At 42.8% G+C, this 15,567-nt stretch overlaps 1 protein-coding gene across 1 annotated transcript in view; it reads right to left on the bottom strand.

Annotated features, from left to right (window-relative positions):
- Positions 1-3,536: 3,536 nt before the first annotated feature.
- Positions 3,537-15,567, bottom strand: part of PID1 (phosphotyrosine interaction domain containing 1) — an 82,981-nt gene continuing 70,950 nt past the window's right edge. Inside the window, exon 3 of the mRNA XM_084529627.1 lies at positions 3,537-5,167. Within this exon, the coding sequence (XP_084385753.1) occupies positions 4,691-5,167 (477 nt within the window). The 3' untranslated portion in view covers positions 3,537-4,690. The remainder of the gene's footprint in view (positions 5,168-15,567) is intronic.

Genomic DNA, 15,567 nt, shown 5'->3' with positions numbered 1-15,567 from the left:
CTGCTTTAAAAGCTCCAATCAAAATTAATTACAGTCCTAACTGAAGAAACCATTTTTACGGCACTTTCAATGAACTACTGACATACAAGAGATGTTTTCCCAAACTTGAAGCTTAGTGTTTACAACTCAGCAGTACAAATCCAGCCTGACCTACCTTCCTTCCAGCCTCTTTCAGCTCCCAGAGAGCTCTGTGCCAGCCCAGCCTCTGGGGCGTGCTCTGCTGCAAGCATGTGCCCTGGCACAGGTGCATGAGCAACAAAGGACCAAGCTAGAAAACACCGGGTATTTCTGTAGAGCCGTGCTATGGGGAGTCCATGTGGCTGCAGTGGGACAGACAGCAGCCTCCACAGCAGGTCCAGCCAGGCCCCTGCTGAGGGGGGTGATACCTGGCCTGCCCCCAGCCTGGCCCCAGGGCAGCACAGAGGAAAGTAATGTCCTGGAGATAAAAGACCCTTGCACCCACTGTTGGGGCAATGGGTAAGAGATGCCAACTATGATAAATTGCACAGTGAAAGGAAGGAAACCCTCTGCTTGACTTTAACAGAAGAGGAACCTTTAAAAACACCCTCTATCTGTTTAAAATTACATTAGAAAAAAAAGTTATAATGAATGTCCCTATATTCCAGAAAGGATGTATTCTCTTGGCAGACTTAACACTCTAGTCAACAGGATAACAACCATACATTTTAGCTATCACTTCCCAATTACACACAAATTAATAATTCAAGAAATCTCGATTCAGAGCTCCACTGCCACAGGGAAAAACAAGTCCAATCATACATCATTCTTACAGCAGCTAATTGGGCATGGAATGGGCCAGCTCTGGTGGTAAATGGTAAATAATGCATATAGTATATCAAATGTTGCATGTAGATAGACAAGTTAATTTGCTTCCCACTAGAGAAAAAGGCCTTTAAGAAGTCATCCATCTATCTGACCACTATTATGCAGGACTCTGTTCACAAATGCACCTCCCATTACACGTATTGATCATGCACAAAATACTTAACAAGCATCAACTTTCAAGATGTGTGTGTGGACACATGTACATACACATACATATATGTATACAGACACAGAGGACCTAGTGACACTGCATATTGACGTTGAGGTCTAATGACCAAAATGCTCTCTGCTTTTTTTTGCATTCTTAATAAGACACTTAGATATCTGACCCTTCTCTACGCTCCCCTACACACAGAAAAGGGAAAGAAATCCCTTAGGCATTCTCCTGGCTGATGCCAAAGGAACTCGTCAACCCACAATGGGATACAGTGAGATCCAAAACTGTGCTCTTTGTAGTTGAAAAGAAAAGTCTTTGGCCAACTGGAAGTGACTTCTGATGGAAATTTTATGATTTTTCCTTCCAGCAGATTAATTTAAGGAAAAGTTTAACTTGATGTTTCGTTCTGGTATCTACTGGCAACGGACATTCAGTGATAGCTGATACTCTCACTATTTTGGAGTCGAAGCTTTTCTCCTTCATGCAAATGGCATCACACATTTGGTGTTGATAATGAAGAGGGATTTGGCCTGAATGCAAAATGATCTAAGGATCCAAACTCATGATACTGATTATTTTTCAAATCTTAAGTTTTCTAAGATAAACTGGAGTTCACATTCCCTCATGTTCCCCCGCATGTCTGAAGCCTTAGAAAACAGCAGGTTCATGTTTCGAGCGGTCTGATTTTCTAATCACAAGAACTAGAATTTTCTCCTTTACCTTTCATTTTTATTCTCCCATGATCCAGAGCCTCCAAATGCTGAGGAATACTACAGACCTCACAACATCAAATACTGCAGGAATTCCCTGAGCTGCAGCCCAGCAGCACAAGGCCTGCATACGCGGCAGGCAGTGCGCCCTGTGCAGCAGTCCCTCCAGGGCCCTAACCAGCACCCAGGAACACATTTCCAAACCCACACAGGTACCTAGCAAACAGGCAGGCCCTGAGCTCCCAAAAGCACTGATTTCCCAAAAGCTACGAAGCAGGACAGTTCACAGCCACCACCAAGTGACCCCTCGTGGCTTCTGTACCCCCATCACTGAGCATGCACAGCGCTGCTGCTAACACCAACCTGTGACACACAGCAAACATCACCACAGGCAAAACAGGTTGAAATAGTTCCCGGATTCCTCCTGAGCTGGGTGCCACCATGTGAGCCCTCCCCAAAACCAGATCATCTGACCCAGCCCTCCCTCTGCAGGCCAGGCAGGAGATCCGAGCAACATTTACGCCACCCGCTCAGCAATGCTGCAGCAGGTCCCCTGCAGCCAGCTGAGAGGTGAGGACAGGCTTGGCCTACAGAAAGGTCCCAAACCTGGGCCAAGTGCAGCACCAACATGTGTGCCACGTTAGTGAGCCGGGTGGCAAGGACCCAGCAGGGTGCACAGCAGGGGACTTAGTGTGAGGAGCGCTGGTGTCTCCCACCTGCCCCTCTGCCACGCTTGAGCAGCCCTTGGTGCAGGGTTGAGACTCACAGTCAAAGCTCTCCCTTCAGCAGGGACATCTGGCTGAGGCAGGGGAACACAGGCTTCCACACGCTGGTTCACAGCAGCTCTGGTGGCAGAACATTCAAACAAGTACAGAAACTAAAACACGATTACGTCTCTGAAAAAAAAAAATAATAATTTCTGAGAAGCTGAAGGAAGTTTTGCCTCATTTTGCCTTTGGTCAAACTGATAAATACATGTGACAGGCCTCAGTTTTTTTATTTTGACCAACACATAGCCCATACATGACTGTGGATGGGAGACATTGTTCCCCTTCAGCACAACTCATCTAAACTGGCCAGATGTCTATGTGGGGGGAGATCTCTACCACCTCCTGCAATGCAGAAATTATAAACCATATCCAACAGAGCAAAGGCAAAAATAAAATAAAATAAAATAAAATAAAATAAAATAAAATAAAATAAAATAAAATAAAATAAAATAAAATAAAATAAAACAAAACTTCAGCACCTCAATAGCAACAATTTACCTCAAATATTTAAAAGAAGATAATTTAAAGTTATTGAAGGCAATTCTCATGGAGACTGATGTAATGCTAAATGGAATTAAATGAACATTTTCATTCCAATAAAGCAACTGAACACAGAACCCACACACATGAAACAAAACCACAGAGTTTGCATTGGAAAGACAGCTTAAAACTCCCAAGCTTTAACTCAAACTTTTTTTTTTTCTTTTTTTTTTTTATTAAAGTATGAATGCATTTACGCTGGAGAATAGTTTACATACATTGTAAAGCAACAAGAGTATTTCCAAGAGGTGTGGGCCCTCCTCAATATGTCTCCATGCTCAATCTACATGCTTTAACACTGAACTTGCACATACACGCTGACATACAAACATATATACCCACAAAACACAGACACAGAGCTAGCTGCTTCAATCAGCTTTCTTTTAAGGCTTCTGTAAGGTGCCCTAGTGCCCCTAACATTACCATAATTACAAACAAAATTGTATAAAGGAGCAGCATTACTAGCAAACTATTGATCTGCTCTTGGCCTTAAAAAATATCAAGTGAAACAAGTTTTTCCTTTTATTTGAGTTTTATTAAACATTTGCATTTAAGAAAGGCATGACTCTTTATATCTCTGCACAAGGAAAGGTATGAGAATCTTAACATGGGCTTCTCAACCAGAACAAACGTTCAGACCTGACTCCTACGGGGCCGTTTCCTTTGATCTTTACAGTAATGCAGCCCTGGCTTCCCGGCCAGGCAGAGCCAGCTCCATCAAACCAAGCCCAACAGCCTGGTGGCACGGAGACTGGTGACACGGAGTCGAGGTTACCGTATTCATACCGCTTCAGACCTGAGGTTGGTGAGGAGTCACAGTTCAAACACTGACAGACCCAAGTGTCCCTCAACTCTTACCAGTGGGCCGCCCTCCGACAGAGCAAACAAGAGCTTGAACGTGAGCAGAAAGAGGTGCTGGTTCACTGCACTCCTAGCCACCATGGGGGTTCGACCCACCCGTTTTTGGTATCCTGCAGTCTGTAGTCTGAAACTGCACCTACTGGTGCCAGGTAAAAGATGTGACAGCAGGTATATTAAGAAAATAGGTACAATGAATAAAATAAAGGATAGCATATGATATAATGTGTACATACAAGGATTGTTTTTCATTTTTTAATCTGTGAAATGTGAATTAACAGTAGAATGCCAGGCCATTAGTCTAAAAGGCTATGTACGGCTTTCTCAGCCTACGTATGGTCAAAGGATTTTTGTGATGCATCTTGGAGAAAGATTCTTCAGGAACCATTAGGGCTCTGTAGGTCTACTTGCTCTTGTGCATCAGCATCAGCCCCCCAGCAAGGAATGCCAGAGGAGCAACTAATAAAATTCCCTGACCAGTCTCGTAAGACAAACAGGAATGAATCTACTTTGCAGTATGCACCTGAACTACAGAGACAAGAAAGGGACAGCGATGGGTGGGTGAGAGATTTGGCGGGAAAGAGAGGGAAGCTTTTTTCTCATGTTTACAACAGCAGCAGATTTCAATGTAACATAATTACTTTAATGATGCATATCTTTAGATACCAAATTGCTCTTTTGATTTAAAAAGCTGGTCAGCCAAGTGTTTGGCAGTCTTTTCATTCCCCAATTTCAATTGTTGCTTATTTATCTATCAGCTCGCATTCCCTAGGCCATTTCTGCCTTTGCTGAACCATGAATGAGTTCAGTCAGCCATCGTCAGATTCAAATTCATGAGACACTTCCTCTGATGAGCTATTCCTGTGGATCCGGCCATCACTTTTCATGCTGTGAAAAGTCTTCTTAAAGGCCTCCATCATAGCATGAGCCAGCTTCTTGGCCTCCAGCTTGCTCTCACACTCTACAGCATGGCAGTCCATCTGGTAGGACAAGTCATCATTGATCTCCCTATAGACCCAAGCAAAGATATTTGGGCTGATGTTGTGGTCAGCAGTGCAGTAGGCTATACGTGCTACCTGAAAGGTATCCATATGGACTGTTGCCTCGCCTTTGAGGTCCAGATGATGCAGCCAGACTTGGAAAGGGCGAATTTCCAGAAGGGCATTAGCTGGGTAAATATCCTCCCTGGCGAGCGTGTGCTTCTTCCATAATTCAATGACTGGTTTCTCTGTGCAGCCTGACAAAAATTGCATCCCTGTTGTGGAAACCTTACCCAAATACGTAACCTGCAAAATAGAGGAAAGATACGTGAAACACAGACACTAGACTCCAGTGTTGCTTTCTGCCATGCCAGGAAATTTTCCTATATCTGGAAAATACAAGCCATCAAGCAATCCCCTCACCCAAACTTCCCTATTTCCCCACCACTACTACAGGGGGAAAAAAAAAAAAAAAAAAAAAGAGAGAGAGAGAGAGAGAGAGAGAGAGAGACTGGTTTCCAGGTATTTCTTTCTTCAAACATTGTTTTCACCACTCAAACCCAAATGAATGTAAAAAATGTTCCGTCTCCAAATTTCAAGGGATTGCACTCTTTTCAGCTCACCTGGAAAAGTCAGGTTGAAAACCCATGCCTGTATCTCTAAGCTCATGATAGCAAGTCTAAGTGCCAGTGAAGCATGTCCCAGGTAGCTGGGATGCCACCCTGCCACCATCTTTATTTATTTATTTAACTATATTTAGATTATTATTAACAGTTGAGATATGATACAAATACTAAGGAAACAGATATTCTTAGTTTGATAACACAAGGCCGCAGAGGGGTCAGAAGACCATGATTACAGCAGAGGATTTTCAACTGTTTAAAAGTTTTGGGTTTTGTTTTCTAAAACAGTCCTGTCTTTCCAGCACTTCTGCTGTTCCTACTTCGGTATTAAGCCAGGAATAGCTCAAAACTATTCAATACTGCCTTCAGAAAGTGCTGAGCTACAGGGCTGAGACATTTCTTACATTGATTTAAGAAAATAAGCTGTTAAACAAAATCTAGTAATAAATCTAGCTTAGTTTAATCAAATCATCTCTTTTCCTTTCTGTCTTGCTATTTTGAGCGTATATCCTGTTATCGAATCTGCACAGGAAAGCAATAAGTCTTTTGTGCTCTTACCGTATTTTGTTCACTAAAAATCAAATTCACTGAGTAGTCCCTATCAAAATTCCATATTAAGTGCGTGCAGAAACATTCCCTTAAATCTGTACAGCTGCTAAAGAGGCATTCTTCCATTTACAGCTGAATGGAAAACTATTTAATCTGGGAAAAGAGATTTTCTCTAGAAAAGATAGAGTAACACTACATAAATACAATTATGCAGATAATTCTATTTATTGCTGTTGTCAGAATGCTGCATTTAAAAACAAGTATATGAAAGCAAAATGACTTCTAATTTGTCTCTTGCAGCAGTTACTGTTTGAGACAGAATCTGGTGCCTCCCACTTCATGTTTTATAACCTCATGTGTATTTTACTCAAGGCATTTGGAGAAAAAGTAATTACATGCACTTTCCAAACTAATTTCTTCAAAATGCTGTATTAAATACACAGTATCAGCTATTTTTATTTTTGATACGCTTTAAAAAATGCAAAGAAAAAATACAGGATCACCATGTTTAAAAACATCAAAAATCCACAAGGAATACAGATTTTGTATTCCGTGCAAACAAAATTTTCCACAAGGAAAATATTTTGCTGCTAGTTTCATAGGTTTTCTTAAGCTCAGAGACTTAAATTAAGCCATAATTAAGGAATAAGCTTACAAAACATTATTGGAAGTCTATGTGGCTTAATCATGCTTGCCAAAAAAGCAATTTCATAGCACTGAAATTTCAAAATAAGAAGTCTTATTCTTTGTCTATAAATATTCATGCTTTGCACTGGGAATATTTTAAATCTTATAAGGCTTTATAATTTTTGGAACAGTGGGAACCACACCAGCTAGAACAGTTAACAAGGCAAGACCTACCAGAGCTTTGTTTTGTTTTATTTTATTAGCGATGAGAGATGAGTTCCCTAAAGTACTGTAGAACAGCATAAAAGAAAACCTCAGAGCTTATAATGCCAACTGAACACATATAAAAAGCACATAAAAGACCAAAGAGGAATGTGGCTGCAACATACTGTGGGGTAGTTCAACACACATTTGCAGTCACACTACTTTGAAAAGATCAAGATCAGTGAGCAACTTTGCATGTTCACAACTATTCAGTGTACCCTGCGAAGGTTCGCTCAGTACCGCTTCATATTTACAAGCCAGCTAGCAAAAGACGAACGCAGACTGTAAATTAATTGTGCATATGGGGTCAGATTCAAAGCCCACTGCAGTCGGAGAAGTCTTTCACTGACTTCAAGGAGATTTGCACAAAGCCCCTAAACCCTGAGGAAAAGAGAATTAGCATCTTGCTCATGCACTCCGTCACTGCCCAAACACTGCGTTTGATCCCCAGCCACCAGAGAGATCATGCCACAGCTGCAACATTTGTGCCCCAGCCGCTGCTCAGAGAAGACCAGTATCACATGGAGCAAGCAGAGAAGAGTGCCCAGCCCAAGTCCACAGTGCCTGCAGGGCATGGCTGCACTGCGGGCTCCCCTGCGGGACGGCTCCCAGGTGATGCGCAGGGCACCTCAGCAGCTGAGGCTGTCCCAGGGGAGCACACGCTGAGTTCACTTTCTCTCTGTTCCTTTCATGGGCTGCCTAGGTCTTGGATTAAAAAATAATAAATCCCGTAATAATGTTACTAGATGAAGAAAATAGGTGAATTGCTCTGAAAGTGGCCAAGGCAAAGTAGCTAGTAAGAAGGATGGGATGGGATGATGGCTTGTTTACCAAAATGGGACTTAATGGTCTGATTTACTGTCCCAGTTGTGTCACACTATAACAGCATAGCAACCTTTGGAAAGTTGCTTCCTTAAACACTACTTTGGATCATCATTATATACATTCGTTTTCATTTGAGGATGCATTCATAAATATTTATAAGATGCTTAGACAATACAACAAGGAGTCCACAGAAGAGAGAAAAAAATAAAACCTTTGAGTCTCTTCTGTACTGTGACTTGCACAGAAACCTCAACGACTAGTAATGTTTTAGGTTTTGTTTAAAAAATAAATAAATAAATCATTTTTTCCCAGTCGAGATGCAAGCATTGCACAAGAACAGCATTACCAAAGCTCTTAGTTAAGATCAATATTCAACATTTCATCACTTAATTCCTGTTCTGTATCTAGCAGGGGACAACGCAGAGGGACTGGCGAGACACGCTGAGTATTTGGCAAAAAGAAATTAAAAAAACAAAACAAAACAAAAACAAACGCACAAAAAAAAACAAAGAGGAACTCTCTTTTCAGAACAACGATTTCTTCATGATTAAATATCATTCAAATATTATGTGTTACACACTAATCTACTTGGAGCTGGCCAATTTAGTAACTCAGATATTAACATCTGCATAATTGCAGGGATGGTACCAATATGAATTAAAACCGACAAGTGATGGATTTACGGGGCAGCTCTCCCTGACTCTCAGTTACAAGGTTATTCCACAAGCAATGCTCCCAGCACTTTGGCTCCAAGCACATTGTGTCTCCCAGCACACAAACACCTTTTAAAGGAAACATCTTATTTAAACACCCAGAAATCGCTGACCACAAACATTATTGGAGGAAAGCTATCACAGCATAACCGTTTTCCTTTCCAATTTCTACATTCGCCAACTGAAGATCAAAGAACAGATTATTCCGTCCATTATCAGATGGAGAATAAAATTATTTTGAGGCACAAATTCCCACTGGTTGTCTCTTCCATTAAAATCAATGGTGTCTCATCATTATAAAGGCAACAGGGAGTACAAAAAAAGAGAAAAGAATTTCATCTTTAATAATTGTAAGAGCCAGAAGTGAGGGCACAGAAAGACAAATTATTATTACTTGTGCATATGTAAAACACACTGAAGAAGTATCTGAAAAGCAGCATCAACTGTATAGCTTTATTAACTTGGGGACAAGGACTGGCCATAGTCACACTTCAGGCTTAAAGCAGCACCTGTGATTATACAGCACTGAACACCAGCAATTGTTCACTAAATAATGCTTTTTCTTTCTCAGAAACACTGGACGGAAGTCAATGGAAGATGCCCAGGAAGACAATCGATTTGTGACAGCACAACACATCCTTATGGAAGTATCATCCTACATGCGCTGAGGTCAACAGCCACATTCCCCCTCTCCAGCCTCAGTGCAACATGGAATAGCCTCAGGTTGTTTGGCATGTGTAAATTATGATCAAGCTGTTGCAGCACTTATTTGATTTGGACACTGTATATTAAGTTTAAAAAAAAAAAAAAAAAAAAAAAAAAGGAATGGAAAAGCCAGTTCATTGCCACTGCGTTAACCTTAAGGAGCACAGGCATCTCCTATTGCATCTTCTTCCAAGACAGGAATGTATTTCTTTATGGTTTTTGAAGCACTTTGGTTTGTACGTTCCATTTTTCCAATGAATTCCCAAAAGATCCAACTCACAACAATGTCCTGTGTATGGCTAAAGTTATCTGTATTCTTTCCATCCTCTCTGTGGCAAACTGGCATTTTCCATCTGATTCTTTTCTCACTGGCAAGCTGCTGCCACCCAAAATGACACCAAATACTTGTGGTTTCAGCACTTCTGAGCTTGCAAACATTCAAACTTTTCGCAAAAGCCAAGATGCTCTGAAGAGCTCCTTATTTTGCTCTAGAGACTTGCCAACACCAATGTCAGTATCCAACAAAACTGTCCTCAACGGAAAAACACTGTACCTTGGCCTTGCATGACATACCTACAGCTATCTGACACTTAGGTGCTTCATGTCAACACACACAAGATTAATCAATGTCATTTTCATGCACTCTGCCAGACATACAAAACCACCTGAGTATTTTGACACTTGTTTTAAATCCCTTCAGTCCAGTAAGGTATAGTGAAAATATGTTTTAATTACTAGGCTCAAAAGCTTACAAACTCTTAAAAGACCGATACAAGAGCTGACAGAAACCTTCCCTCTAGCACAGCCCAGTTTGTCAGATGTAATATGGGGGTTTCACTTTCCATACATAACTCCTTTCTTTATAGTTGAGCACATATCATTGACCTTTAGCTCATCTGAGCAAAGAACAGCTCAGCTCCTGCATGTGCCAAGCACAGCCTCATGACCCAGCCCTGCAGTGTCCTTTGCTGCTGACCACTCACTGGGCACAAAGGCTCCATCATTACTGGTATGGACTACAAGTCCATACTGCCCCTAAATCATGAGCCTCAACTGGGTTCCTGAAGTCAGGATATCCAATTTATTTTTCTCTTTCTGTTCCCCATTCCCAGTCTGTCAAATAATACTGCTCCAGGAAAGCAGATCCAAGCTGTAAAGAGGTGTAATTATCGCATTATGCGGGGCAGATGCTCTCTTGGCACAGGAACCTGGCACAGGAACACGTACGCACACAGGACTCCTGCCTCCCTTGCTATTCAAGGATATGAACAAAGGGCCATATGGAAAATGAACTACTCAGTTATTTCTTTAATATATTTATTTCTTCCATGCAAGACAATGAGGGTCTTTGTCAACAAAATTAACTAATAAAAAAGGTTAACAAAGAAAATTAAAAAAAAAAAAAAAAAAAAAAAAGAAACAAAGCACTATACTTGAGCCAGTGGCTCTGCATATTTGCAGTCACCGAAGTCCAGGCCCTGATATAAAATATGGTATTTGTCACCCAAACAGCACCACCACAAAGTGTAAGAACAGCAGAACAGAAGAAGGTCAAAGCTCCTGCATGGCTGGTCCCAAAGAGGCAATTCAGGGCAGTAGCTGGCCATGGGAGAGGAAGGGGAAAGCCAGCAGGATGCCAGAACTACTCTGTAGGAATTGGAGTCTTATGTACATCTTAGCACTGGTGAGTGTCTTCCCTCTGCTGTATGGCTCTCTTCAGCTTTCTTAATATCATCACTGGATGCTTGGATATCTCTGGATTCTCTGTATTCCTCCCTAGTTATCTGTCCTTGCTTCCACTCCCTGAATTAGATATGGTGCTGTTGGATCCCAAGCATCACCTCTTTTTGCTTCAGAGACAAATAACTACATAAATAAAAAGGGCTCGTATCACCACAGCCACTGCCACCTGCACACCTCCCTGTCATGCAGCATGCCACCCTGCCATCCCTGAGCACACAACAGCCTGGCAGGACCATCTGGGAAACCTGCCAGCACCGCAGGGCATGGGGGCACAGTGCAGCAGTCAGAAAGGCAGCCAGGACACAGGTATTGCTGCAATGGGAACTCACACAACTTCCCTGGCTCCCCAGCCAGGAAGTCCCAGGGTTCACTCACTAGGGTTTGCATGGCTCTGAGCCCTGAAGTGGGATTTTTCATCCCCGGCAGAGCTGGGATGCAAGCAGGCCTGCAGCAGGCTTCCTGGTACGTTTATTTCACTAAAAGCAGGTCCAGCTGCAGTGCCACATACAGCACTCCTTGCTCACAGCCAGCCCCACGCAGGCCCCCCTGCCAGCCGGCTGCCCGCGGCCCAGCCCGGCCCTCCTCGCCTGCAGGCCAGCGGCGCTGGGAGGCAGAGCCAAGGAGCACTTCTGGCGCTGGAGGAAAAACAAAAATATCCCAGACATTCCACTGGGTCACTAAGCAAATATTGTGAATTGCGTTCAAGCAACGCTTGCTCAAGACCCAACAAACTAACTCGGTCAAGAAGAGAGAAAAAAGGCCACACAGTTTCCCTCCGCTCGTCAGGGCTGCTTTGCCCACACTGAGGCCATCCAGCCAAAGCCTTTGCAGCACAAACACGGGGGCTTTGTGGGAACTGCTGGGCTCCTCTGCACACAGAAATACTCAGTGAGGGCAGTAATGCGGCTTGCAGAAGTATGTAAAGAAGTGTTTTATTTTGGAGAAGCAATTCAGAGGGAGAACACTCTGAGCCGGGCAACTGTCTAATGGAAAATAACCGTCGAGTCTGAAGGCTGCCCTCCAGTTTAGGAGGGAGGGGAAAAAACACCCCTCGTTAACATCTGATTCATGCCGAGGAACCGACGCACAGCTGCAGAAAAAGCAGGGAGCATCAGCAGGCATGGGGCTGGTGGCCAGGCCTCCCGCTGATGGCACTTTGGGAGGGCAGCAGGGGACACTGAGCTCCGCCGGGGCTGAGCACAGCCCTCCCTCCTGCCTAGCCAGCTGCCACGGCATGGGGCGAGGGGGAAACGCTGATGTTTGGCAAGTTTAATATTTGGTAAATAAATGTGCTGGAAAAGAAAAGATTTACTCTTTACAGCTTAATTGGTAGACACTGAGAGGAATAAAAGCAAGCAAGAAAAAGCCCACTGGTTCCACAAGCCAAACAGCCGGTACAGGATAAATAAGGCAGCAAGCGGAGCTCTCGTTTGGAAACACAACCCTGAGAAATGCAGCGGTCTGAGCTTTTCACCTTGTATTACATCAGGCTGCTGCTCAACAAGCTTCTTTATAAACCACCCAGGGTATTAAACTACTGTCCTCAGTTAGACCTAAGAGCAACTTGCATCCAGCAACCAGGAGGCTCCGTCTTACTAGCAAAGCCCAGTTAACCAAGCCCAAAGTCAACCTCAGGCAGCGCCAGCTTTTCATCCCTCACAGCACCGCTCCGCACAGCCTCCCATTAACAACAAAGGGATATTCTTTTGCATTTAATTTTTCACTGGACAAGAAACTCTTTCTGTGGTTTGGCTTGCGGGGATGAGTCTGAAAAGAAATCAAGTGGAACTGGCAAACTGAAATTAGCTTGTACTCAGAGACACTTGGGTCCTGATGTGAGTGAAGATTTACGCTGCGCTATTTAAAACCCAGGGAATCACATTAGTTCTAACAGCGATTAAAAAAGGTTGCAGAGCAAGACATAACTGAATGAACAAAGATCATACGCAACCTCAGCAGGGCTGCTGGACACCCTACTGTACAAGCTGATGATTACTTATATTCCTAAATATTTTCTTTATCTTGCTATTTAGAGCATTTTCGTCTTCTGTCTCATTTCCTTGCCTCAAATAATTTCCTTTCTCTATGCCCAGTAACCATTGGGTTGAAATGCTTTCCTGGATACCCCTAAGTCATTTCTTGCTGTCTTTCAGGAGGCTTCCCAAGGTGAGAAGAGGAGATGGGGAGGCAGCCAGGGAAGTTAGAAGAAAACCAGCTCATACTCCAGTTACTACTTGTAATTATTTAAGACTTCCCTTCAGACAAAATCCCTTCAAAACTTCTCCTCTACCATCTCAAAACCTTCACTTTGAGAAGATCCTTCTGCCAGGAGAAAGTGGCGTAAGTGTGTATGAGCATGATCTCCCCCCAAACAGACATCTATCTTTACCTTCATGCTCAAATTACATTATTTTTTTCCTACACATTCTTTATGACATTTACATCAGGTTGAAACTGAGCATGGAAATCTGATTAAGTAACTCATCATGCTCAAGAAAGCTTTTCGGCCCCAGGTTCCTCACAGCTGCTGTCTCGTAACAGACGGAGGAAAGGAGCACATGGGTGGAGGGGGGGAATGGGCTGGTTGCGTTTATTTTGTTCCCCTTCCTTTCCAACCCACAGAAAGCTCATTTTGGCACCAGTCCTACAAAAACTTCTCCAATTGTACTTAATGGAGCATGCAAAGGGCGAGTGCAGGCGGCTGTATAACATGGGCCACTGTTTCCACCGAGACGTGTACTTTATATACTCTCCAGCACTTTGGACACTGACGTACTCCCAGAAAGCCATGCAGAGTGCATGTTTTTCAGGATCTTTTATGGTTAAGAGATTTGTCCCAAGGGTTCCTCTCTTTGAGCATTCCCCATGAGATCCTTGTATTTCCCTTTAGTTCTTCCTTTCAAAAGAAGATGCCAAGTAATAAAAATGAACAAAGCCTGTGTTACTAAGATATTGAGTTCTGGAGACCAAATATCTCAACTCCACTTGCTTCCTGGCACAGCTTGACAACACCTGAAATTAAGAGCCAAAGGCAAAGAATCCAACATCAGTGATGGTTGAAGATGACTATAAATTATTTTTGTATTTCAAGAAACAAGAAACATTAGGCCTACATTACATGAGGAACAGGGATAAAAACTTAAAAAGCAGTAAACTAAACCATTACAGCTCTTCCCCCCACTGAGTGCTGCAAGAGCAGTAAAATTAAAAAAAAAAAACAAAAAAAAACAGTAATTACGAAACAAACCACAAAGACACGAGAGAGTCCCAGAAATGGCAGCACTTATTCCTTCCGCTATCCTCCACATACTGCAAATGAAATGCATTCCCTGAAGAGAAAGGCAGACCACAGAAATATCACCCCCCATATAAATGTAACTATACCCGCATCTGCAAAGTCTCCTATTAAGGTACTCAATCATTAGTTTTACATCTCCTTCATGCATCACTATGTGAAATGAGTTGCATGACTTAGCAAAACCCTTAGAGATTTTTTTCCAGCTCTCACAATTTATAGCATATCCATGAAAAGTCTTATTCCAAGGCTGCAGAAGAAGATATACTCTGCCTACAACTGGGCTGCAACTCCTACACTGTAGCAAAGAGAAACAGACCTTGCATATTTCATCACAGTAAAAGGCACTAAATACATTATTAAAAAGAAAACATAATTGAACTCTTTTTATTGCTAAATAAGTCCTTAGATAAAAATATGAATGATCAATCAGATATAGGTTTGTTTAATCAAATTGTAGATTGGGGGCATAGCAAACCAGGCTCTGTACAGGCAGCAAGAATTCATCGCTGCCTCTAAGGTTCATGACACCATTTTACCATTCAACCAGAAGTTTCCCACTCAACCACACAACAGTATGTTAGCAGACTAAACAAAAGATTTTTAAAAAACAAGCACATCCCATAGAGTATCTATAAGGCTAGAACATGATAATGCCATACAGATACCAACTCATTGCAAAAGCCATGGTTTACAGTGCCTCCAAAGTCCTGTTTTCACAATGGATTTAGTGTTGGCCTGTGCCTTCAACACAGTCAGTTTTCATTTGGCTAGGATGGGTAATCTTATTCCAGCCAGCAGAGAAATAGCCAAAAGTGATTCTCAGCCCCACATGAGCACCCAGAGAACTGGGCACTGATGCAGGGTACCTGGGCGCTGAAGAGGTTCATCTCCTCCAGGCAACATGACATCTTTTACAGCCACTTGAAACAGGAGCCTCCCTTCCATCTGGCTAATTTAATCCCAACATCACCTGTATGCTTCCCCCAGAAAAGCTGTGTTACCCCCAGCCCACTCTCTTGGCATATATTTCAGCTCTAAGGCCATGTAAACCTACACAGCAGCCAGAAAGCACTGCCCAGACCTGCCTGGAGCAAAAACCAAGAAGTGGAGACTTCTCTGGTACCCATTTCAGCCAAGATGAAAGGAAGATGAAGCCATGGTTTGGAGAGGCTAGAAGGCAGCACTCCAAAGTGGAAGACTCTCTGAAGGAGAGAAGGGGAGCAGGGCAAAGGTCCTTTTCTCTGGGGGCAGCTTTAGTTATCACTGCTGCAATTTAGATATCCGTTATAGCAGCTTTCCCACAGAGTAATTCGGAAGGCTGCAGGTCAGACCAATCACTATTCACACCAGTTGTACAGC

Source organism: Aythya ferina (assembly GCF_964211825.1).
Source record: "Aythya ferina genome assembly, chromosome: 9".
Taxonomy (NCBI): domain Eukaryota; kingdom Metazoa; phylum Chordata; class Aves; order Anseriformes; family Anatidae; genus Aythya; species Aythya ferina.
The sequence above is the reverse complement of the archived record's forward strand: the minus strand, read 5'-3'. Positions and strand labels throughout refer to the sequence as shown.